This window comes from Symphodus melops (genome assembly GCF_947650265.1).
Source record: "Symphodus melops genome assembly, chromosome: 7".
NCBI classification, from domain to species: Eukaryota; Metazoa; Chordata; class Actinopteri; order Labriformes; family Labridae; genus Symphodus; species Symphodus melops.
This window is the reverse complement of record NC_136697.1, coordinates 3,421,454-3,447,910: the sequence shown is the minus strand read 5'-3', so window position 1 is coordinate 3,447,910 and position 26,457 is coordinate 3,421,454. Positions and strand designations below refer to the sequence as shown.

At 45.4% G+C, this 26,457-nt stretch overlaps 1 protein-coding gene across 2 annotated transcripts; it reads left to right on the top strand.

Moving 5' to 3' along the window:
- The first annotated feature begins 1,744 nt into the window (after window positions 1-1,744).
- On the top strand, window positions 1,745-25,552 carry agla (amylo-alpha-1, 6-glucosidase, 4-alpha-glucanotransferase a). Of its 2 annotated transcripts, none has more exons than XM_079348378.1 (35): window positions 1,745-1,853; window positions 4,126-4,253; window positions 5,315-5,525; window positions 6,581-6,750; window positions 6,860-7,063; window positions 9,512-9,693; window positions 10,134-10,245; window positions 10,442-10,568; window positions 11,436-11,538; window positions 11,758-11,855; window positions 12,631-12,770; window positions 12,849-13,036; window positions 14,812-14,935; window positions 16,245-16,408; window positions 16,490-16,591; window positions 16,729-16,884; window positions 16,950-17,100; window positions 17,187-17,311; window positions 17,398-17,510; window positions 17,611-17,745; window positions 18,136-18,266; window positions 19,305-19,441; window positions 19,539-19,672; window positions 19,750-19,925; window positions 20,024-20,126; window positions 20,224-20,347; window positions 20,788-20,889; window positions 21,333-21,444; window positions 21,560-21,695; window positions 22,369-22,481; window positions 22,585-22,796; window positions 22,876-22,973; window positions 23,056-23,143; window positions 23,874-24,007; window positions 24,094-25,552. In XM_079348378.1, the coding sequence occupies exons 2-35, from the start codon at window positions 4,163-4,165 to the stop codon at window positions 24,209-24,211; spliced, it is 4,614 nt and encodes a 1,537-aa protein (XP_079204504.1). In that variant the 5' UTR covers window positions 1,745-1,853; window positions 4,126-4,162; the 3' UTR covers window positions 24,212-25,552. The 2 variants fall into 2 exon arrangements, with proteins under 2 accessions (XP_079204504.1, XP_079204505.1); XM_079348379.1 differs by lacking the exon at window positions 14,812-14,935 and adding an exon at window positions 14,477-14,600.
- The last annotated feature ends 905 nt before the right edge of the window (window positions 25,553-26,457 follow it).

The window sequence follows — 26,457 nt, the reverse complement described above, 5'->3', positions numbered from 1 at the left end:
GAAAAACGTAAAAGAATAAAAAGAAATGAAAAAAAAAAGATTCAGACTATGTACAAAGGCTTTTATTTCTTTGCTGCTCTTCCTCTGAGGGTTAGAGTCTCAGCCTCAACGCTCTCCTCCCGGCGTGTGGACTGGGCTTCTTCAGAGGCCTCTCGCCTCTTTGGTGGGCCGAGCTTCGTCTGATGCATCTGAGAGAACCTTCTCTTCTGCACTGACGCCATCTTTCTGTTTCCAGCCTCAACTTGCTCATCAAGCTTTGACTTCCTACCTCGCGCTGCCTTTACAGGTTTTAGAATCATGAATTATTGAATTTCCCTCGGGATCAATAAAGTATCTATCTATCTATCTATCTATCTATCTATCTATCTATCTATCTATCTATCTATCTATCTATCTATCTATCTATCTATCTATCTATCTATCTATCTATCTAGAATCTCAACAACCTTCAAGTCTGGTTTCCACTTCGCTGATCTTTTGGAGCCTTTGGCAGCTACTCCATTCCTCCTCAGGAGTTACCTGCTCAGTGGTCATCTGGGAATCATCCGGCTTTGCTGCTGCTGCTCGTCTCCCCCTGTGGCTGGCTCCACTGGAATAGCTGCAGACTCTGTCAAGCTGGATGTCACAGTGTTGGGCTCCTGAAGGGGGGCAGATGCACCTCGCCTGGCGCTCTTTGCTGGAATGGCTTTTGAAACCTCATTTTTCACTGAGGTCTTCGTGTGCCTTCCCCTTCGTTTATTGTCCCGGGCTTCAGGCTCAGCACTGACCTCCTCCTCTGCCTCGGGTTCCTCCTCTGGTTCCTCCTCTTCAGTGACTTGTTCTCTCTCCTGCCCCGTTTAGGTTTGTCTGCTGCTGACTGCACGGGCCTCGGTTGAGTTACTCTTCGTATCTTGTATGGCTTCTTGAGCTTCTTCTGGTACGACTGTTTGGACTTCTTCCTCTGTTCCTTTGAGAAGTTGCTCTCCCTTCCTGGGTCTCATAACTTTTTTAGCGGGCTCTGTGGACTCAGAGGTCTCTTGCTTTTTTTCCTTCTTGGTGTTTCTTTCCCTCTTAGCCCGGACTGCAGGTTGAGCGGGCTGTTTGGTCTCCACGGTGGTCATTTTGTTGAACTGTCTGGTTTGGTCTTCCCTCCTCTTCTGGGTTTTACAGCAGCAGGAACGGTCTTGCTGTTCAACAGGAGTTTGTTTAGTTTTCCTCCCTCTGGCCTGTTAAACAGCAGCTTCCTCTGCAAGGGGTTCAGAATCTGTATCTTCTTCACGGGTATGGTAGAAGTCTGATCAGTCAACACGTCAGAGGAACCCATGGTTATCTGGGTTGATTCATCTTCAGGTTGTTCATCAGAGGTGCTTTCCTATGATGTTTGTGTTTCTGCCTCTTGTTGTTTGTCTGACAGCAGCTTCAGCGTTCTCCGCTCTTCTTCCTCTGACTGCAGCAGGGACAGCCGGCTTGTGTTTCTCCCTGACTTTAGTTTCCACTGTTGATGCCCTTCGGCCTTGAACAGGTTTCTTCTGAATGGTAGCTGCTGCGGTTTCTTTGAGAGCGTCTGCCTCTCAGAAACAGCTTCAACGGGATCTGAGGATTCATTTTCAGCATTATTGCTTGGCACGCAGACTTCATCAGTATCTGCATCATTTGCTACGTCAGCTGTGTCTCCAGTTGTTCAGCTTTATCACAGGCTCCTCCACGGCTGCTTCAGTGACATCATCACGTTGTGTCGTCTTGTAGTCCTACTCGAGTGATTACGGTAATGTCCGGACTCCGCCCCCTCCCACTTCATGCAGGAGAGCTGGAGCTGTGACTCTGTCCGTCACAAACTGTCCTCCTGCTGCTGTGACTGAACACACAACTGACAGGTGAGCGGGGATGTTACCTGTGCACGCGCTGTGCACGCGCTGTGCTTTCATTGTCGGGGTCATATTGTCAGATGATGTTACGAGGTTTATCACAGCTCGCGGCTCGCAGATGGAAGAAGGTGCCACTCCGGATAGATGTCATGAGTTTAGGTAACGTTTTAAACGTTGACGTGCGTGATGACGAAGAAATTAACCATGAGAAATAAAATACAACCATCAGTCAAGACTGAAATGATCATGACAAGTGTGCATTACTTCCTCCTGCACCGCCCACTGCAGGAGCGACTGTATGCTGCAACAAAAACTACAAACTCAATCTGCAGCTGGGCAGGAAAGTTAGTGCAGTTAGTGTAATATATGCACGCCGAATGCATAATAAGTTACAGCCCCTTCAGCTGAGCTTCCTCTTTATGTGTTATTGCGAATAACGGTGTGCTGGTGACCGAGACAACCTTAAATGATCACATTTTTGAACGGCAGCTGGCGCGCAGCCACACAGGACGTGATCTTTGCAGCTACTTGTGCTCATTAAGTATGTGTGTTTATCACGATGTTACAGCCGCTGTGTTGGGAAGAGTATTATAAATAGAGATGGTGACATTAAGGCTGGATTCCTGACCTTGCTCCGGTGGGCTCGACACAGTGCGCAGACTCAGTCAGAGGGGTTCAGTGACTGTGGGTGCAGTAACCTGCTGCTGCCTGTGTGACAGAGCTGTCTGTCCTCAGTGTGCAACCTTTAGGAGGACCAAATGATTACAACTCGTGTTGCATGTGCAGTTTGAGTGCTTAAACCTGCAGAGTAAGAAGTGAAAAGTAGAGCTGCTTGATTATGTCAAAAGGCACATTTTATTTGATTCATCATTAAACATAATTACTGATTGATTTTACAACATCTGGATCCCACACATTTATCAAACTTAAAAACTCTGAACACTTTAATGTTGTAAAACAAGCAACACCTGGAAATGAGTCAAAGAAAAAGGACAAATATAATAATAATATAATGAAATAAAAACAGGTTCCTCTGTCGGGGTGATGAAACACTTAGCACAGATGACATGCTCATGCAGCACACTCATCGTTTCAACCTGATTATCTTCATGATCGTGGGAAGGGTTCCAAACGAGAACGTTTCTTAATTTCTTCTGGATATTTCTCAACATTGTTTCAACACTAAAGTCAACCTGAGAATGGCAGAACCTTAAATTCAGGCGTCACAGAACTACTGTGGATTAATAAAAGACCAGTCCTATAAAAGACCAGTTAAGAACAGTCCTGACTGACTGTCAGACTAAAGGCTTATCGACCACAACTCATATGCCCATATTTTTGGGCTGAATGGCGATACTCGATATCAATATGATTCAACATGTACCTGAATCACATCTCTTCTGCGTCACAAAATAAAAAGTGTTGTGTGTTTAGTTGTCCTTTCGACAGTCAGATGAAGCTCCACAGAAGACATAATAACATCATGTTGATGCAGTGTAAACTATATTGATATTAACCATGTTGTCTTTCCCGTTTTCTTCTTTGAAAATGTATCGATATATCTTAAAAACTCGCCCTCGTGAAATGTTTCTCAGATTTATGTCCTTTTTCAGAACGTGTGTCAAAACCACTCGTTCAGGCAGGATTTGAGTGTGATCCTGTTCCGGCTCATTGTGTTTGTCCATGCAGGTTTGTTATGATCACCGTCGTCGGCCTGTTAGCAGAAGTCCTTCGTAGGTTCAGCCTGCTTTGTTGTGACACTCTGCTGCTGCAGGTTTTGTAACCGTGCGTGTTACCTCAGAGAGCCGAGCGGCCTTCTTTTCCGGGTCGTTTCACATTTTAGTCGCATCAAGTTGAGACTTGAAGAAGCAGGAAGCATTTCATTGCTTTTAATATTTAGTAATTAAGAGCTGCCCACAAAATAAAGAAGTGAATAAGAAGCTGTTTGGAGGGTTCACCGCGGGTCATGTGGAGTCAGAAAGTTATTGCAGAGATATTACAGATAAAGGTTGAATTTCCTGCCTGCTCTCACTCTATAGACTCCTAATCTGTCCCAGCTGTCACTCAGACCATGCTGTGTGCGTTCTTCGGCTCCGCTCAACCCGAGGCTCAGGTGGAAGCGATGCCGGTGCCAACATACCGCTCCATAGTGCAAGCATTTCCTCTTGGTTAATGGATGTGCTGCTGCCGATGAGAAATGAGGAAACAGTTAGTGTGTCTCAGTGAGAGTATAAAACAGGGCTGTGACTGTTCACTCAGCTGTTCTTTGTCCTGTTTGCAGGAGGCCAGACGTCCGTTCACTTTGAGCTGACCTTCCCATGATGTTGCCTCAGCACCTGAAGCAGATCCGAGTCCTGATGCTGAACGACAAGCAAAACTTAGAGAGAACTCTGTTCAGACTCGAACAAGGTAAACATCTTTGTTTTTTAATTTCACGTCTTCATGAGTGAGGGAGACTCCTGACTCTTTACTTTGGAAAACAGTTTCATTGGAAGCAGCTCTCAGTCGGTTTTATTGACATTTTCTGGACGTATTTAGACAAACACAACTTTATTTTTTCTTTATTTCTTTTTTTTTTTTTTTTACAGGGACAGTGCATATTAATAAACATTTCTGTAAATATGCCAGAGTTAGCCAAAAGGCTAATTTTCATCTGTTGTCCCTGGCTAGATTTTATAAAGGGCTCCCTAAAAAAAAACACAATCAAATTCAAACATTAACAACTGTTAAGGCAGATGTTTCCACACACCAGAGGTGTGTCAACATGCAGCGCAGGGATGTCTGCAGTGCAGCGCCTCTATTTCAGCTGTAGAGAAACATGGGCAGACGTCACCATGAAACAAGGTCTGATAGCTTCAGTGGACCCGCTCTCTGTCTGCACCCGACCATGAGTCAACCAAACAAGGATCAGTGTTAACCTGCATGTTGAAGTGATACACTCTGATGTAGCTGCTGTTTGCTCTCGTCACAGACATGATCATGTAAATGCACTTAAACAGCTGTGACCACCTGTGGCAGCGTTCAGCACAGTGAAGGTTAGTAAGGATGGTAAGGAAAGGAAACAAGGGAGCGAGAGAAGTAAAAGATATGTACATTTGTTTTCAGAAGTCAGAGTGAGTCATTAATTAATTCATGTCTTCACTCTGTGTGTGTGTGTGTGTGTGTGTGTGTGTGTGTGTTGGATGAAGGTAAAGTAGCTCGTTGTCTCGGGGAGCGTGGAGCGTTTGACATTTACAGCACAGTGAACCTGATAGGGACTTCTTTGTGGACTGGACTAAATATAGCCGACCCTGTGCTCGTCAACATTTCTTTTGAGCTAATCCTCCGTTGAGTGACTGGATGTGTGGCGTCTCCCTTTTGTGTATTTCAGTCCGTTGAAGATGTTGGGACTGCTGGTCCTTTAGTCTGCAGGCTGGCTTTGACATTCTGCCACATGTTGAAACAGAGCAAACGTTTCTGCGTCCCGTCAGGTTTCGAGCTCCAGTTCCGCCTGGGTCCGAGTCTTCAGGGCAGGAGGGTGTCGCTGCACACCAACTATCCCCTGGACGGTCAGCGCTTTGAACGACACAGCTTCCGAGTGTTACCGTGGAACTACCCGACGGGAAGGGAGGATGACTCGGACAAGTTCTGCTCTCTGGACCTGCAGGTGGCCGGGTCCTACGAGTACTTCTTTGGATATGGGTAAGAGAAAGTCCTCTGTGAATGAGTGCAGAGTAACTGCAGACAGAGCGAGATCAGTCTGTCTGTGCTCAGACTAAAGGACTGTTGACTGTGTTCACTTGACATGCACACTGAGATCCTCCTTGGTGACGTGTCGTCTATTCTTCAACTTTTATAACGAGCTGATTCTTCCTCGTCATAGAGGAGAGCTTTCTGAAACATCCAGAGCTGATAGTGAGAGGTGTTGTAAATAATCAAAGGCCAGGGGGGAGAAGGAAGCTTTGAGCTGTGTTGAGTTGAGTTCAGCGCCTGCAGCTGAGGGAGCGTGCTCATCTTTGAGAGAGCGTCAGAGGAGCTGAGAGCCCGTGGAACAGAAATGGAAGAGGCTGATAAATGTGAGGGAGCAGATCAGCGGATAGACTTAAAAAGCAGGAAAACTAATGATGATGCAGTGAGAAGGAGTTTCTCTGATCATTAAAGACTATGAGACCTGTTTACTCAGCAGCGTTCACACAAACAGGATTTAACCCCTTCCTGTCCAAGCGATAAGCCTCACACTTGTGGTGACGGAGACGGAGCTGTTTCTAGTGGGCATAATAACAGAGTGTCGTCAGAAAGCCAAGAAAACGTTCAATTCCCCGAAAAGACAAACGCAACACAACAGAATCGACTTTGAGACGTGTGTTACAGTGTCACTCGGAAACGTCTAAAAATACAGTATTTTCACTGTAGGTGGAATCGAGTGAAGCTGTGCACGCAGCCTTATGCTGTTCAGGATGTTAAAGGTGCTGTACTCATGTCCGCTGTCGTCAGGTGCCTTACACACCTGAACTAGCAGCATCAACAACTCCGACAGGGAATATAACCAGGCTCGCTTGTTAAAGGTTCCCAGGCTCTGCTCCCTGACGTGACAGATGTTGGGTTTTACTCTGCACACATGTGCTGAGGTCAGAGTTCACGCGCCCAGACATGTTTTAGGAAGGATTCAACAGCTGAGCTCCTGGAGTTTGGATCCTCTTTGTCTTGTGTTCATTCAAACAATGATTGTGGTTATTGAAGTTTATTTTTCTTGACAGAGACGAGGAGCGCTCAGGAACTGGATACATCGTTGTTGACCCGGTCCTTCGCGTTGGAGCAGACCTCCACGTGCTCCCTTTAGATTGCATCACCATCCAGACCTACCTGTCCAAATGTCTGGGATACCTGGATGACTGGCCGGACAGGCTGAGGGTCGCCAAGGAGTCAGGTGTGCAGCCTGCATGGCAAACACACACTGTGCATGTTACTGTCACTTTGTACTGTGTTAAAATGTGTATGTGTGTGTGTGCGTGTGTGTGTGTGTGTGTGTGTCACAGGATACAACATGATCCACTTCACGCCCCTGCAGACTCTGGGAGAGTCCAGGTCCTGTTACTCGTTGGCAGACCAGCTGACCTTTAACCCTGAGTTCAGCTCGCCGGGTCAGAACTACAGCTGGGCGGATGTGGGCGCTGTGGTGGAGAAGCTGAAGAAGGACTGGAACATGCTGTGTATTACAGACGTGGTGTATAATCACACCGGTGAGTACACAAACACAGTCTCTTATCGAGTGTGAGGACGGATGACACACACACTCCTATGGTTATTGATCACTTTGTTTACAGAGTATAGGTTCCAGTGTTTGTGTTTCTATTGGCATGTAAAGTCAGGAGTCCACACAGAGTTCACTCACCTGTGTGTTTACAGGAGCTTATCTGTCAGGGTTACTGCGGTCAGGAGACACCAGGAACAACAACTAAACTTCTGGTTGGACCGCAGCAGTGTAAACGTATTGGTCCATTATTTAAAAAAAACTGGTCTGAATTTAAATTCAGACTTGAGCCACGTTTCCTACAATGGTTACAAGAAGGTTCAGTCTGAAACTAAGAGGTTCCTTCAGCTCTTTATGATGAGCACGTTCACCTTTTAATCATGGAAAATGAAGCCCTCATGCATCCTCTGTGTTTGTACTGAATGGAGCCTTCTCTCTGACATTCATCACTCCTCACTTTGTCTTCAACATCTGCTTTGAAGAGACTGTTTGTTTGTTCTGCAGTTTAAATCAAATGATCTTTAAAAGAGCACTGCGAGTAGACCAATCAGAAATGCTCAGGGCTAAAAGCCCTGTACTTTGACAAAGAGCAGGTTGTTCTCATGGAGGATCTCCTTTAGGGGGAGAAAAGACCCTGTTGGGGAAGACGGACAGGTTGATGTTTGGGTCATAGCTCAAAGATTCTTCTTCTCCTTTTTTGTCAAATAACTCTGCATAAGATTTGTGAGATTAGATTCTGCTTGCATAGTGTGGTTTCTCTTTCACACACACACACACACACACACACACACACACACACACACACACACACACACACACACACACACACACACACACACACACAGACTTGTAAAGTGTGAGTGTGTGTGAGCAGCATGCTAAACCAGGAGCAGGGCTCACTTGAGCTATTGAGCAGAGTGAGAACAATAACAAAGAGAGCTGTGAGGAGACTTACAGGGAAACATCAGCAACACGTTCAGAAACTCTGACTGTGTTTATAGTGAGAAAATGTCCACATCTCTAAATATGTCTCAACACACAGTGGAGTATGGACATGTGAAGACATCAGTTAAAAATGTCTGTACTCCGACCCCTCCCCACAGGAAAGTTCACTACAAGGTCAGTCAATGTCAAGGGCGTCCTGGAATTACAGGTCAGTCCAAGTCGCTACAGGTCAGTACAGGTCAGTACAGGTCGATACAAGGTCAGTACAGGTCACTACAGGTCGATACAAGGTCACTACAGGTCAGTACAAGTCACTACAGGTTAGTATAGGTCACTACAGGTCACTACAGGTCACTACAGGTCAGTACAAGTCACTACAGGTCAGTACAGGTCACTACAGGTCGATACAAGGTCACTACAGGTCAGTACAAGTCACTACAGGTCAGTACAAGTCACTACAGGTCAGTACAGGTCACTACAGGTCAATACAAGGTCACTACAGGTCAGTACAGGTCACTACAGGTTAGTATAGGTCACTACAGGTCAGTACAGGTCACTACAGGTCAGTTCAGGTCACTACAGGTCACTACAGGTTAGTACAGGTCCGTACAAGTCACTACAGGTCAGTACAGGTCAGTTCAGGTCACTACAGGTCACTACAGGTTAGTATAGGTCAGTACAAGGTCATTACAGGTCAGTACAGGTCAGTACAGATCAGTAAAATTAGCCTGATTTAAAGGTTAAAGTGGTACTGAGTGTTTTATGTTCTGGTCTGTCTGACCATGTATGTCTGTCTTTCTGTTCATCTTTATTGTCTTTCACATAATAATCAAATTCTTACTGACAGGAAATTGACCTGAAATTGATTTTCAATGAGGCCTCTTTTAACATCTGTTTTTATTCAGGTTCACAGGAAAATGTTGGAGGAAATCTCCTGACAGCTAAACGCTGGTACACCTTGTTCTTGCCAATATTATAAATGTAATCATGGTTTTGTTTTTCCTATCGGACATTCGGCCTTCACATGCAAGAAAATACATAAAACACGACCTAGTCTCCTCAGGCTCACTCAGTCCTGATGTTTCCTCGTTTAACATATTTCTAACTTTACAAAAAGGTTGTTCAATTGATCTGAAATGTTCAGATGTGTTGAGGAATGTGAAGGTGAAAAACGTTAACTTAAAGGTCTCATCTCCTTCTCTTCAGGTTATTTATCTTTCAGAGCTCCTCTTCATCATGTGTGTGAAGTGTCTTGTTGTAAATCCACTCTGATCCTGTATTTGATCATGTCTATAAACCCCTCTATTTCAGCCCTGCTCAGAACAGGCTGTTTCTGTGTCTGTAGCTTTAAATATGTAAATGAGCTGTGTCTGACCACGCCCCCTTTCTGGAAGGGCTCACAATGCTCTGAGCTCTTTTAGCAAAGCAAGCAGTGATGTCTAGGTCATCGTTGAAATTCAGTTATTTTTTATGATTTTAAATTTCTCTGCAGCTTCTAACAGCGTGTGGATCAAGGATCATCCCGAGTGTGGCTACAACCTGGTGAACTCGCCCCACCTCAGACCAGCCTGGGTGTTAGACAGAGCCATCTGGCACCTCACCACCAGGGTGGCAGAAGGACGCTACGAGGCTAAAGGACTTCCTGCTAACATTACCAACGAGAGCCATCTGAATGTAAGGAAACATCAGCTGTTTACAGCTCGGTCGTAGGACTGACGTGTAACCATAACGCGGATTCAATAGTTTAAGGAAATATTCCACATGACTACATTCACTTTACGATGAAAGTATCTTTGACTCCAGGACAGGTCTGCTTTCTGTCCCTGGAGTCACAAACTAATGTGCCAAACGTAAAGACGCACTTTGGATTCTCAATAAAACTGAAAAAACAGAAAAGAGTTCTTTTCGATCAAGGCTGAAGACTCATCTGGTACCTGAGTCATTTAACTGTTAATATATGTGTATGACTTTAACGGCTATATCGCTACACTTCTTATGTCTTTAATTATCAATCTTGATATAATTTTTTTTATTTTAGTAAGTCCTAGCTTTTGTTTGTGTGCCTCTCTCTTAATGTGCGTGTGTGTGTGTGTGTGTGTGTGTGTGTGTGTCAGGCCGTCCGCAGCGTGTTGTGGCAGGACATCTTTCCTCAGATGAAGCTGTGGGAGTTCTTCCAGGTCCGGGTGGACAGTGCTGTGGATCAGTTCAGGGCTCTGCTGCAGAAAGGTCGGTACTAAACATCTGAGAGAAGTTAATGCTAACCTTTGTTAGCTTTAATACCTGGCTGCTAAATGAACATGCAAGTAAGGTGTTCATATAGAACGGAAGTTTTAAGTTTATCGCTGAGAAAGCTGTTTGTGTGCTCTCACAGCTCTGCAGGCCATCACACGTTTAAACGTCCTCCGTGTTTGTGTGTCTTTAGGCAGCAGACCGAACCTGGCCAAGACCGGAGGAGAGAAGGGCCTCAAGATCATTCAAGACCCAAACTACCGTCGCTATGGAAACATGGTGGACATGGACTCGGCTCTGGAGACTTTTGTACCTCACAGGTTTGTCAAAGTGTTCATCAGCTGGTGTCTATTATTTTTGACTCCCCGTCACCCTGCTGCATCAGTAAGGGTCCAACATAAAGATCCACAGACTGCTTTAACCCTGAATGTGCCGGAGCTGTAATGATTCATATTGTCAGTGATTCTTTTTTGACTGTGACCAATCCAAAGGCCAGCCTCACTTTGACCTTTTTATTGAAACATGGCCAGTTAAGACCTTCCATTTAGTATTCCCAGCATATAAAGCCTTGTGGTCCGGTTCAGTCCGGTATGGTACGGATCTGATCTGGCACTAAAAGCTGCCTGCTGTGATGCTATTACGTAGCCGAGGCAGCGATCTCCATCTACCTTACATCCCGCCTACCAAGTAAAGGTAAGAGGAGAGTTTACCAAAACGCACGAAACCGTACTGAACCAAAGTGGACCGCTTGGTGGTAACCGGCCAATGAGAGTCTGAGCTGATAGGAGGTGCCTGCCCCTCATCAGTGCCCTTTTTTTTGTAGCCAATCAAGTGCTGCTTGTTCGATTTTGCTTCATGGACCAAATCGAACATTCATTCAACACAATCAATGCAATAAAAAAGTACCAGCTTTAAGGTGGAAGGATTTCAACCAATGATGAAAAACTATAGAAGTGTGAACATACACAGAACACAGCTGATGACTAGAGAGACGAGTGTGAACAAGATGAGACGCCCACAGTAAGAGATCTGAGCTACTGAACTATTCCTACACACTATATAGGTCTGCATATATATATATACAGTATATAAATATAGAATACATACACACACACACACACACACACCCTATATGTGCTGTATGTAGAGGGGCTGTGTTTTAGCTTCATGTTACCCCTTGTGCACAGCTCGTCCCCGCAGCACATCGAGGAGTGCTGTGGTTGGCTGAGAGAGAAGCTGAACATGCTGAATGAGGAGCAGTGTGACATCATGAAGCAACATCAGGAGCAGGTGAGCCGCCGAGTGACGAAGCATCAACACGGTCACTGCTGACCCCACCATTCATTATCTTAACACACTGAATGTGCGAGTCCACATGGGCCTGACGCCTGTACGCTCTCAGAGATGTTGATTTGACAAGCTTGGTTATGTATTCATAACACGACAACAAAGTTTGAAAAATACACGTCAGTCAGTGCTCAATATGTTTCTGCCTCTTCTCTTCTCAAGGCGGTCAACTGCATTGTGGGAAATATCGTGTATGAGCGTCTGGCAGACCATGGCCCCAAACTCGGGCCTGTTACCAGGAAGGACCCTCTGGTGACCAGGTAACCTCTTTAATTTCAGACTTCGTAAACCTGTTTTCTTTAAACGTATTATGATGAAGACTAACTGGGAGAACAGTTTGGCCTCAGTCGAGCCTGCAGCAGTCAAACCTCCTCAAAGTCACCTTTAGGGTACCTGTACCCAATCAGAGGATCATTCACAGTTTTTCAACTTTTTTTCTGGATCGTCTCGAAGAATAACTGGGGATAGTAAAGGTGCCATGTGAAATGGGTGTTTCAAAGAGATTCATAAACTCTTCAGGATATAAAGTACGGGGTGCAGATGGCCTAGTGGTAAGGTCACACCCCAGGTAGGAGGCTAGAGTCATCCAAGCAGGCGGCCCTGGTTCAAGTCTGGCATTTGGCTCGTTTCCTGTTTTTTGTTCAATCCACTATCTTATCAAATAAAGGCCAAAAGAACAAAAACAGATCTTGACCTTAAATTAAAGGGATACTTCAGCCATTTGCATGAAGCTGTGTATCATTAGAAACATGGAAGTTTTCTTCATGTGATGCAATATGACGCTTTTTGCATCACATGAAGAAAACTTCCAGGCAAAGAAAAACATATTTTTCTCGTCTCAGGACCATTCAACACTACTACCATGTTTCTAATGATACACAGCTTCATGTAAATGGGTGAAGTATCCCTTTAACGAAAGCTACAAAACCTCTCTTTTCCACAAAAGTTATTTTGTAGTTCCTTCTCCTGCAGCTTTTTGGTCAAACCTGTACCTCAGGTTTATCTCATTTCCGTCTTCTCACCTGCCTGCCTCAGATATTTCACCTACCCGTATCAGGACATGGCTCTGGAGCAGGAGATGCAGCTGCTGGACCAGCCGGGCAAAGCGTGTCACTTCCTGGCTCACAACGGCTGGGTCATGGGGGACGATCCGCTGCGTAACTTTGCCGAGCCAGGTGCGTGTACATTCAAAGTGTGCAGACATTAGAGTCTGAGCTGATGACACAGTGACCCAGTACATGTTCCACCTTCAGGCTCCAACGTGTACCTGCGTCGGGAGCTGGTCTGCTGGGGAGATAGTGTCAAGCTGCGGTATGGTCGAGGTCCTGAGGACTGTCCATACCTGTGGGCACACATGCAGAAATACACCGAGATAACGGCCAAGTATTTCCATGGAGTCAGGCTGGATAACTGCCACTCTACACCGCTACACGTCGCAGAGGTAATTTAATGATGTAGCAATCAATCACAAATGAAGGATCTACGTGATGTTTGTACAGTAACTGATTCTCACTACATAGACTGGAAAAGTGATGACACATTTTTGTAGGCCAACCCAGAAGTATCTTCTCCGTGGGTTTAAACGGGAATTCTCCTATGGGATTTTTTCATTGGATTTTGGATGATTGCAGAAAATAATCTCTGTGTCAAACACACGTTTCTGATGTGTAGCTGTTTAGTTCAGCGGGATAATCTTTACAGATGAACATCATTTATATGAAGTTTGAAGAGTTAATGCAGCCCAGAGAAATAAAAAGCTAACGTTATGCTACAAGCTAACTACACCGCGGTCGGTTGATTTTAACGTCACGACCGTTATGCTTCATCGATCTAATCAGCGGTTTCAACAAGCTAGCTAAACATTAGCTTAATAAGTTGTTTATTAACCTAATATTTACAAGAGCTGAGAAAAACATGACTAGAGGCTGTAAGGAGGATTAGTGAGAGAGTTCCTGGCGTGATGACGTTTAATGTCTCCATGACAACCACTGTAATCTCATTTAGCCAGGTGTTAGCAACCGCTGCTTTAAGTTTGCGTAAAAACTTTAAAGTTCACAAGTGGAGGTCTTAGCTAACGTAATTTATCTGGTCTAACAAAACATCATCTCTTCAGCTTGTGTTAACCACAGACCTTATTTCAGGCGTCTAAACACAAACACATTCAAAATCCACTTTGACTTTTAGAGTTTAGAACCCATGGAGCTAAAATGCTAACTCACTTCCTGGTTTTAGGACTCGTTCCTGTGCCAGTATATTAGCATCCTTGATATGACAAAGCTTTTAGTGTCTGCTGAGTGTATGAAACAGATGTTGTGTTGCACCTGCAGAGTTTTCTGTGAGAAACTTAAGACATGACAGCTCCTGGAAAGTGGAGTGAAGCTCTCTCCAATGAATAGATGCAGTAAAAGTCCTCCATGTTAACAGATGGGTCAAACCAAAAAAATCCAAATGAGTGATTAATCTTTTTTTCAGTTTAAATCAAAGCTTTATCCATAGACTTGTTTACTTTGGATCAATCTTCTTTTCACCTGCCTGACTGAGAACCTGAACACATGATGTAAAGTCTGTTCTTATCATGCTGTTAAACGGGAGGAGGTGAAGATTCTCTGGCATGTGAACAACCATACATGTTAAAATCTTTTCCTCAAACTTAAACAGCCTCCATCTCAGCGTCTTGACCTCGATCTGATGAGGGCAAAACTGGAACAAATATCTCCCTTTACTTCAGATTCTTCATCATATTTAATACTAAATGAAAACAGTACTCTGCAGTGCATCAGTTCATGAGCGTCAGTAAAAAGTCTCAAAGGTTTGATTCCTTCTGTGTGTAAGCGTGACTCTTGTTCTTCCCTGTGTGTGTGCTGCTGCACGTCTGGTCCAGGTCATGTTAGATGCAGCCCGGCGGGTCAGACCCAATCTGTTTGTGATCGCTGAACTGTTCACAGGCAGTGAGCTGGTTGACAATGTGTTTGTGAACCGGCTGGGAATATGCAGCTTGATACGAGGTACAACTCTCAGGCATGGACTGACTCTGTTTCTGTCGTCTCCCCCCCCCCACCCCGTCTGTCTGTTTCTCATGGCTGGTGTGACTGCATGCTGTGGTTACTCACCACTAACTGACTGTCTCCTCCATAAACGCCTCCTCCTCTTTCTGCCCCCCCCCCTTCTGTCCTGTCTGGACTGGTTTGTGTGCGCTGCCTTGCTCTGTCTGACCAGTACATGCTGGATGTGGCCAGAACAGTTTGTCCTAACCTGTATGTGGTGGCTGAGCTCTTCACCGGCAGCGAGGAGCTGGATAACATCTTCGTTACCAAGCTCGGCATCTCGTCACTCATCCGAGGTACAGTCACCACACACACACACACACACACACACACACACACATTACTAAACAGTTCTCTCATTAGCATGGCAAAGTGGACTGTCAGGATCTGCAGGTAGGTATGTAAGCACACTCAGCACCGCTGAGACATGCCGACAATTGTAATAGTTGAGAGTAGACACGGTGTCAACACAGAGATTCACTCCTCGGCCCTTTCACAGGTACATAAACAGTAGGTTCAAAAACAAAAGTTAGTTGTGTTGAAAAGTAGTAATGGCATTTAAATGATCAGAAGTGATGACAAGTATTATACAAAGATAATGAATGTAAGGAAAATCACACTTGTTAAAGCAGGTTTTGAAACAGAGAAGATGTCGTTCTGAATCACTCGTGTCTTTATGAGCACACGCTGTACGGGGCTTTAATGTTCCTGTGTTATGAAGGATATGACTGATATGATGATGTAGCTCTTCATCAGGAGGGTTAAAGCCCGCCTCAGCTACATCTAAAGTGTGGTTGATGCAGCATTTCCAAAATGGCCGCTTCTATTGTTAGGCTTCAAAACCAGAGCCAGAGACCAGTCGGTGACATCACTGAGATTACATCCATGTTTTATACAGTACTGTGTTTTAAACTTAAACCCTGAGCCTGCTACAGAGAAGATGTTTTATTTCTGTATTAGTCAGAACCTGAGATCATATTACAAAAATATGTCAGAAAACAAGTAAAAGCACCATTTAAAGATTTTTACAAGATTTTAATTCAGTCTGTTAGGTTTCTGCATTCATTAAGAAAGTCTGCTCACATTTCCCCTGATTTAGGGTTGGGGGTTCGTTTTTGACCCCACAGGATGGAATCCATCCTTGAGTTTGAAAATGTGAACGTGGTCTTCATGTAAATGTCGGTTTCAGGGGCTCGAAGGTGCCCGGCTTGTGTCCACGCTGGACGTTCATATAGTAAAAGTAATAGATTTTATTCTGAAAAGTCGTAGCAGCGGTTGAAGCCTCTGATGAATGTAAGTCGGGTGTTGTTGAGCACTTCCTGTCCTGAAGTCCACCTGGCAGTGATTCCAGTTGTTGTCACCTGTCTGTATATCTAGAGTACAAACACAGAGCTGCTCAGGGACTTGATCCTAAAACGTTAGCAGATGAAAGGGAAGGATGCTGGTTAGATATCTGACATGAATTCCAGTCCTGGCTGTGAGCTTGAGCACTAAATGTCTTAACTAAAGCATGCACAGGGAGTATGAGCGTGTTAACCAATCACAGTGCATGGACTCTTTTTAAAAAAACTCAACTGAACTTGAACTCCTCCTCTCCGTGCTCAGAGGCCATGTCAGCCGCTGACAGCCACGAAGAAGGGCGCCTGGTGCATCGATACGGAGGCGAGCCGGTCGGCGCGTTTGTCCAGCCTAGTCTCCGCCCCCTGATGCCCTCCATCGCTCACGCCATGTTCCTGGATGTAACCCATGACAACGAGTGTCCCATACAGGTGGGTCTCTGTCAGGGTATGAGGGTGTCCGTCTCAAAGAGAGAGAACAATGATTGTAACGTTGTTACTGTCGTCACTCAGCTGCGTTCAGCCCTGGACTCCCTCCCCAGCTCTGCTATGGTCTCCATGGCCTGCTGTGCCACCGGATCCACCAGAGGATACGATGAACTAGTCCCACACCAGGTGCTCACACACACTTCTAGAAAAATAATTTCACTGCTTTTAACTCTTTAAAATGTTTGTCTGGGGGGAAAGTAGTTTTTTGAGTCAGGCTGTAAACACGTTTGTTTATTACTCTGACTGTGTGGCTTTGCTTGCAGATATCTGTAGTAAAGGAGGAACGTTTTTACCCCAAGTGGAACCCCTCTGCGCCCCCCACCTCCACCTCAGAGGTCGGGCCGCAGACCGGCATCATCGCTGGGAAACGGGCCCTGAACAAGCTGCACCAGGAGCTGGCTGCACAGGGCTTCATACAGGTACCATCAGGGCCTCTGTGATTGGTTTATCAGTGAACCTGGTTTAATCTCCTCTCCCTCTGCAGGTGTACGTGGACCAGGTGGACGCAGATATCGTTGCTATCACTCGTCACTGTCCCAGCACTCACCAGTCCGTGGTGGCTGTGTGCAGGACAGCTTTCTGGGACCCCAAAACCCACCCGTACGACTCCAACGTCCCGCCCATGTTCATACCTGGTAAACCTCTCACATCACTTTCATTTTTCAAATCAAATGTTTAGTTTCATCTCTGTTTTTAAAGCTGCACATGTTTGTCTCTGCAGGGAAGATAGAGGAAGTGGTGCTGGAGGCGAGGACGGTAGAAAGGCAAGCTGGGAGTTACAAGAGAGACGACAGATACATCACCGGCCTGCCAGAGTACACCGTGGAAATCAGAGAGCACATACCAGTAAATATCCAACTTATCACTGAGCAGATCATTGAAATCATTCAAGGAACAAATCAATAATAAAACTGCTGTATATTCTTCCACAGTTAGAACAAAGTGTCCTGGTGAAGAAATCTGGAGTGACATCTAAAGGTCCCTCAGAGTTTGTGGAGGAAATCACTTTCCAGAAGCTGACACCAGGCAGTGTCATCGCCTTCAGGTAACACACACACACACACACACACACACACACACACACACACACACACACACACTTGATTGGCTCGGACTGTTTGGTCACCTCTCTTTCCTCCTCTCAGGGTGAGTTTGGACCCAAAGGCTCAGAAGCTGGTGGGGATGCTGAGGTATTATCTGTCCCAGTTCAGCCCCAAATACAAGAGAGGCAGCGTGGCCGAGGACAGCCCACCTGAGGCCCTGCAGAAGCCGCTGTCACAGTGAGGACTCGTCTAACACGCGTTACAGGAAGGGTTTATATCAAAGCAAGGAGCGAGGCAGGATTACTGCCTGTTTCTACATTTAAAACTCTGTACGGGGGGGGGGGGGCTTCAGGTGGTCTCAGAGGGACCACCGTATAGAATAAATCTGTGTAAAATTACTTTAAACTGTGAATGAAGCTTTGGAGGGACATCAGCTACATATTAGGAAACATGTCTTCAGTGCACTCACATATGTTGTCAGAAGATGCTGAATGTCTGGATTTAAAAAATCAACATTTGTTCAGTTCATAGTGAAGCAGGATAGTTGACACCTCTGAGGAAGTATGAGGAATGATTCTTTTCTGTTCTACCCTCAAAGTGTTTACTGTGTGTGTGTGTGTGTGTCAGGCTGATGTCTAAGCTGACCTTAGCCGACATGAACGTGCTGCTGTTCTGCTGTGACGCTGAAGAACAAGAAGGCGGCGGAGGCTGTTACAGCATCCCGGGCTGGGAGACCTTCAAATATGCTGGACTGCAAGGTGTGTTCAAATACTGCCGTTACACAGACTGTGATTGATTCCCTGAACAGAAAAGTCACGATTTAAGCTCTATGTGTTACACAAGGATGAACCATGAGGTCACAGAGCAGCTAGATTAAAATAATTTAAACATAAAGGACCAATCAGAGAGATGACTCTGTGACGATGAAGGAAACATGCTGTGTTGAAGCTTCTCTGACAACAATGCAGCAGCCAGTATGTCGTCCTTCTAACTTTAGATTCTGCTCCTGAATGCTCTGGATTTGATTGGACCAGAGAAGGTAGGCGGGGCTTTGAAGGCCGTTTTGGACGCCCCTGGGTTTTCCAGATATGAGAGCAGTTATCAGGTGAACAGGTGTTGCAGCGATGGAAGCGGGTAGTGGAACTGCTTCAGATAGAAGTGATTGTACCCGAGCTAAAACGCCTCTGCATGTTTCTAATAAGCTCCAGCAGCAGAAAGCTGCTCAAACTAGGATCAATGTTGGAGATGCTTTTGAAACATGGAGAGAGGTTAGAACGTAGAAAGCTTTACAGACCCATGCAGAGCTGGCTAAACACTGAAGCTACAGTGTCCACCACATGCAGAGCTGGCTAAACACTGAAGCTACACTGTCCACCACATGCAGAGCTGGCTAAACACTGAAGCTACAGTGTCCACCACATGCAGAGCTGGCTAAACACTGAAGCTACAGTGTCCACCACATGCAGAGCTGGCTAAACACTGAAGCTACAGTGTCCACCACATGGTGACCTGTGTGAGAGGAGGAGGGGAGACAGCTCTCTAGAGTTTCTAGAGAATAATGAACTGTCAGCTGGTTGTCTGTTTCAACAAACTTAGAGATGTGAAATATAAGAGTCTAAAGTGATGACTGGTGGGGGGTCTGGGGTGATTCTCCCCCAGGAGGAAAAAAAATAGCTACTATAACGTGTAAATGAAGCTTTGTCCTCCACTTTTTCTGACATTGACATCAGATTAAGTTTAAACTAAAGTCGATGGGGACGATGATGATGATGATGAGTTGGTCTGTGTGTTTGCAGGTCTGATGTCAGTATTCGCAGATATCCGTCCCAACAACGACCTGGGCCATCCCGTGTGCGCTAACCTGAGAGAGGGAGACTGGCTGATCGACTACGTGTCCAACAGACTGATCCACAAAGAAGGACCGCTGGCACAGGTCAGTCCTCAAGAACACCAGGTCGTCCTGACTCCTGATCGTCAAGCTGATTACTAACGGTGTGTGTGTATGTGTGTGTGTGTGTGTGTGTGTGTAGGTGGGTCAGTGGTTGGCGGCCATGTTTAGCTACTTGAAGCACATCCCTCGCTACCTCATCCCCTGTTACTTTGACGCCATCCTGGTGTCCACCTACACCACAGCCCTGGATGCCACCAACAAACTCATGTCCAGGTAATCCTGCAGACTGAAGGCTCAAATTGAAACTTATCACTCTGAACTTTAGCTGATTTCCTGTCTCTTTTATTAAGTTTTGTCCAGAACGGCTCCACCTTTGTGCGTCACCTGGCTCTGGGTTCAGTTCAGATGTGTGGCGTGGGACGTTTCCCCGCTCTGCCGCCCCTCTCTGCCAAACTGGAAGATGTTCCCTACCGCCTCAGTCCAATCACAGGCCAGAAGGAGCAGTGCTGCGTCTCACTGGCTGCAGGTAGCAGTGTCGCTTATAATTTCTTTTATAATTATTTCTTCGTCTTTAGTCTTGTGCAAGATCGATTCCCTGAAAATCAATATTTAAATATTCTTCAGGCCTTCCTCATTTCTCGTCTGGAATCTTCCGGTGTTGGGGTCGAGACACCTTCATCGCTCTCAGAGGACTCTTACTGCTCACAGGGAGACACATCGAGGCTCGGTGTGTGTTTTTATGTATTCTCCCTAAAGATGTATGACAGCGTCAGTCTGCACTATCCCAACACTGACTCACTGTCTCTGTCTTACGGTCTCCATAGCAACATCATCCTGGCCTTTGCAGGGACGCTGCGTCACGGTTTGATTCCGAACCTGCTGGGTGAAGGACGCTGCGCTCGGTACAACTGTCGCGACGCCGTGTGGTGGTGGCTGCAGTGCATCCAGGTAGGAGGAGGCTGCTGCAGCACAGAGAGAGAGAGAGAGAGAGAGAGAGAGAGAGAGAGAGGGGCCGCAGAGCGAACACCTCAGGGGTCTTTGAAAGCAGCACACTGTGAACCCAGCGTGTTGTTATTGTCAGACTCTCGGACCATCATTGGACGAATAAACACAGCAGATAAGAGTGCGATGGATGCTGACAGAAACATGGTGATAAATAATGTCGTTAGGTCACATGATAGTTTTTCCTGCGTGCTCAGTAAAAGAGGTTTCTGATTGGTTAAGACGGGTCAGGGATGGTGTTCGCAGGGTGAACAGTTCTGACACTCGCTGTTAGCGACGTACAACGCTCCGTAACGCTGACCTGAGGGGTGTGTGTTCAGGGTGTGATGATGTCACCTGCAGTACAATTTAAGATGGCCGACTTTCTTCTTGTACTTCCTGCTCAGGACTACGCTACCCACGTTCCTCACGGCCTTGAAATCCTTCGCTTCCCTGTCACACGCATGTACCCGACGGATGACTGTGAGCCCTGCAAGCCTGGAGAGGTGGTACGTACACGAGCACACACACACACACACACACACACACACACACACACACACACACACACACACACACACACACACACACACACACACACACACACACACACACTGCTCTTGATGTGATCACAGTTGATATTCTTATCCTTGAACTGAAGAAACATTTTGCTGCTCTTGACCTTTGTAACAGTCGTCCTTACGTGCTTAATGTACGTACTCCATTCAGTGATGAGTCCGTCTTTGATTTATTCACCGGATTGAAAATGCACGTTACTGTCAAAGGTCACTTCAAACGATTATTGAAACGATCAGTGCTGATGTACTGCAAATATACAACTCAAGGAAATGCTAATGCTACATGCTAATGCTACATGCTACATGTTGAGGTCATGACTTTGGCCATTGTAATGTTCAAATGTGTGTGTGTGTGTGTGTGTGTGTGTGTGTAGGAGCAGCCTCTGTATGATGTGATTCAGGAAGCTCTGCAGCGCCACCTGGAGGGGATTTCCTTCAGAGAGAGAAACGCTGGACCCAAGATAGACATGCACATGAAAGACGAAGGTGAACGAGTGTTTGACTTCATGTCTTCATCACTGAATTATAATACAGAGGAGAGTCATTGTCTGTCGCTCCACGGTGCACAGTGTGTGTGACCTCCCCTCCCTTATATCCTCAGGGTTCAACGTGACGGCTAAAGTGGAGCCAGCTACAGGATTCGTGAGCGGAGGAAACCGCTTTAACTGTGGAACCTGGATGGACAAGATGGGAGAGAGCGAGAGAGCCCGAAACAAAGGCATGCCTGCTACTCCCAGGTAAAGCACTAATCACTAACACTACTATCACTAAAGCCCGGTTCACACGGCAGGATATTAAAATTGTCAGGCGGTTTTTTCAAACCCTAGATACACACATGGCGAACAGTAATCAGAGGTTTCAGTGTGTTGGTCGTACAGTGTGTGGTGTGCAGCCACACGGCAACATCAACACACCACACATGAACAGATTTCACTCGTGAATGTCCCCCGATCAGACGGGAAATCTCACAAATCCCCTCTCGAGATCAAACATGTTTTGATGTTTGGATTCCCCGCATGCTCCCTGCGTTTCATCCCCACTACGCCACCTCGCTTTCTGATTGGCTACACGTCACAGTCAACAGGCTCGTGCTCGTTTTCCCCTCAGGGGGGGGAAACACCACACACGATGAGAAATCAGGCCAAAACAATCCAACATGTTGAATATCCCCGATTGGAGATGGGAGCGGTCCCGACGTGCTGTCTGAACACACGGCAGGATTATTTTATACGATTATTTTACAATGATCGGAGCGGCTTTAAGATTATTGGAAAGGGAGAATCAAGGCAGTGAATTTGAAGCAGTGATCTAGCGTTTTTTTTTTTTTATACAAAATAGTGATCATCATGATCAATACAGTTATTAATAATAAACAGTTCCAGTTTCAGTCTGACCTGTTTGTGTGTGCAGAGATGGAGCGGCCGTGGAGATCGTTGGTCTCAGTAAGTCAGCTGTTCGCTGGGTGGTGGAGCTCCGTGCTAAAGGACTGTTCCCTTATGATGGAGCCAAAGTGCACAGAGATGGTACTGCACACACACACACACGCACACACACACACACACACACACACACACTCTGAGGTTTTGTCTCCTCCTCTCGTCCTGAATGAATCTCTTTTCCTGGCAGGTAAAGAAGTGCTTGTCTCGTACTCCCAGTGGAACCAGCAGCTCCAGCAGGCCTTCGAAGCTGCTTTCTGGGTCTCTGTTGACCCCAATGACCCCAAAGAGAGGAGCCCTGAACTGGTCCACAAGAGAGGCATCTACAAGGACAGCTACGGAGCCTCCAGCTCCTGGTGTGACTACCAGCTCAGACCCAACTTCACCATCGCCATGGTGGTGGTAAGCAGACAGACAGTCTGTGACTTTATTGCTTCACAGTTTGTCATCTCTGAGCTGTGATTGGCTGTCTGTGTCTCAGGCTCCGGAGCTGTTCACCGTAGAGAAGGCGTGGAAAGCTCTGGAGGTGGCAGAGCAGAAACTGCTGGGACCACTCGGGATGAAGACGCTGGACCCCGAGTAACAAACACAACTCTTTGAGTTAGATTCTGTATGACTGTCCTGTTTGTTTCATACTGATGCAGTCTGTCTGTTGCCATAGTGACATGGTGTACTGCGGTGTCTATGACAACGCTCTGGACAATGAGAACTACAACCTGGCCAAAGGCTTCAACTACCACCAGGGACCAGTGAGTGTGACGCTCGCTTTCTTTGATCTTCTTATGTTTGGCATCATCACGGTCAAGAACAGTCAAAGTCACTTCTTACCTCTGAGCCACACTTTTAAAAATATATACAAAATATGAAGGATACAAATAAATAATCAAATAAAGGATAAAATCAAAATACTGTGCATTTTGAAAAAACAACAGCAGCAACAAGACATGTGCATGGTAATGATAAATAAAAATAAGGCACTAACTAACAGGTAGCTGAGGAAAATAGTCCCTTCTCATAGGTTGGAAATCAGCGCCCGGCTGTCACCCACCAAATCCGGGTGATTTTGTCACGGTGGCGGGTGAATGAAATAACATAACAGAGTGCTTTGTGAGATGAATCGCTGCGTGCACTCTGACTTCATGAGAAGAGTCAGGCAGTCGATCAAAAGGTCACTACTTTCACTCCTCACGCACGGCCTCTTCACTCATCGGAGCGCCGCTGAAACGTCTTCCACTCGATAATAAACTCATCCTATATCCGATAAGGTCTTTTCAAAATAAAAGTTCCAGGTTTTAAAGTCAGTGAGTGAGAGGATGATGAGATGAAGAGGCTGCCTGTATTTTCTAGTTGAAGGGTAACGCTTTGTAGCTGAGGGGAGGAGTTTAAACGTGGTTTCCTGGTGTCCATTTAGATCTGAGGTGTAGCACTTTGAACTGCATTAGTAACTTTCTGTGTGTGTGTGTGTGTGTGTGTGTGTAGGAGTGGCTGTGGCCTGTAGGTTACTTCCTGCGTGCTAAACTCTACTTTGCTAAGAAGCTGGGAGAGGATAAGTACGGTAAAACAGTGACACTGGTGAAAAATGTTCTGTCCCGACATTACACCCACCTGGAGAGGTACGAAGGCTTTAAATCATTCATGATCCTAAACGTTCCGAGATGTCGTCCAACACGCCATGACTCGCTGTGTTTCTCCTCCTCAGGTCTCCGTGGAAAGGTCTCCCTGAGCTGACCAATGAGAACGGTCAGTTCTGCCCCTTCAGCTGTGAGACCCAGGCCTGGTCTCTGGCCACTGTCCTCGAGGTCCTACGTGACCTCTAGAGACCCCCCCCAACTCTCCCTCAGTGGAGTATGGTCTTCCTCCTGAGGTCCTGATGTAATCTTGTTTCTGTTCATGTTAAACCTTCCGATCTGTGACGTCTACTTCCTGGTTAAGCCATCGATTCAGACTACCGTAAAACTCCAAAGAAAAGGCCATCCCATTTCAAGGCCCGGCCCGTTCTACTGGCCTGATGTCGCCGCACGTTGAGACACATAAAATCAGTTCGACGCCACTATTTGCATTTAGTGTTGAAATAGTCTCAAAACGTAAAGATGGGCTTCAGCATCTGTCCAACAAAGACAGAATAACAGTGACTATATACCAGCAGGTTAAAATACTCTTCTTTTAAAGCTACAAACTAGAGATTAGTCTTCTCATGTGTTCAGTATCTTTCTCTTGTACACAGATAAATACTCCGGGAAATAGCCTTTCCCATCTTTGTTATGTTTTGATTGAAGACGATCTTGTATTTACGTCTGTCCCACACAGAGGAAGTAATAAAAGCCTGTCACTTGAAGTTTTACGGTTCTCCTGAGCTGACCTGTTTGTCTGACTGATGGTACCACTCTGCTCCTCACATCGTCAGCTCTTCTTCTTCTCCTTGTTTTTATCGTCTAAAACGATCTTCAGACCTTAAACACAGAACACAGGAAGACTATCTTCAGATTTTATCCACCTTGATAGAGATGAGCCTAAATAACAGCGCCACATTAAATTCACTCACTTAAACATGATTTAGTCTAATGTTTATATTTTAAATCCCTTACAGAGTTACGCACTTTGATCCTGCAGACAAACACTTTTCTACTCGAGCAGGTGCTCAGACTGACCTCAGGTCAGCCATCACTGTGACAGCATTTAAAGAACCTTTAACATCCAGCTAACTTTACTAAGACCTCCACCTGAAGCCTTTATACCAACTACATCAAATCTGTAACCTGCTCCCTTTCAAGCCTCGCCTCCGAGTTTAATATTTACCTGTTTGTTTGTGTAATGTTAAAAACCAGTCGTGTGTGTGTGTGTGTGTGTGTGTGTGTGTGTGTCAATGTGTGTGTGTCTGTACATCTCTGCTGAGGACGTTCATCTGTCACAGCTTGTAAAAACAATCAGCAGGAAAGTTCCTCTGTCGCTGGACGTTTAAAAATCCTGCTGCCTTGAATGCAACACAAGCAAACATCTCACAGTGACACTTCAGACATACAGTAACATCCTCTCTGTACACTGTCCAGTCATTTACACTGTTCTATTAGTTTAGATGTTATTACAGGCGTCTGTCTTCCTGTAGCGTTGTTGTTGTTGTTGTTTGTCCCCATGCTGAATAAACGGTTACATAACTCGGATGTTTTTCTTTTTGTGAGATTAAAATCAAGTCCTGAATAACAGAAGGAGCTGATCATTTTAACATTGACAGTAAGTCTGCAGAACATTCACACAGATCAATGAATGCTGGTTTCTGTTTACAAATATACAGTTTGACCACTGAAGATGTCATTTAAGAAATCATTAGTTAGAAACAGAAGTTGGAGCCGTCAGATTCTCCTCTCTCTTTACTGAAGCGATGTGGGGCGGCAGGGTTGGGTTGACCTTTGACCCAGCACATAGACTTCCATTTTCTACCCTAAAATGGGTTCAAATGACCTTTTTGATGGGTTAAAAAATCACGTTTTCAGTTTCACATGGTTATCTGTGTTTTTGTAAACTCCTGCAGTCATTGACAACACTGAGTTGTACATATATAAACTTGATTAAATAAGCGAATAATGTCCCAGACAATTATTTATTGTTATAAAACATTTTGAATGTTACAAGTCAATAGTGAAAATGTAAACAGTGGTTTTCAGTAATGTTCATGGAATAAAGATGAATGATCAACTACATACCAATAAAGATAAATTAACATTTCAATACACCAAATTCTAACAATATCTAACATTTATTTAATTCCTGTTGTTCAGAACATCTCCAGTCTCCCATTTAAGTCATGTTCAGTTCCCTCGTGTACTCGAGTCCTTGTCGCTGCACTTCTCCTCTGTCAAGGATCTTTAACGGGAGCAGTGGCGTCATGAGGCTGAAGCCTCCCTAAAATGTTCTTAAGCCCCCATAAATAATTTGATGTTTTTATTTTTTTATTTTTTTTACAGAAAGTGCCGACAAATTCAATATAAAGTGGTCAGAATATGAGCTGAAATAAATAACAATATAACCTGTGTTTCTCACTTTATGCATGGATACACAGCTGAAACAG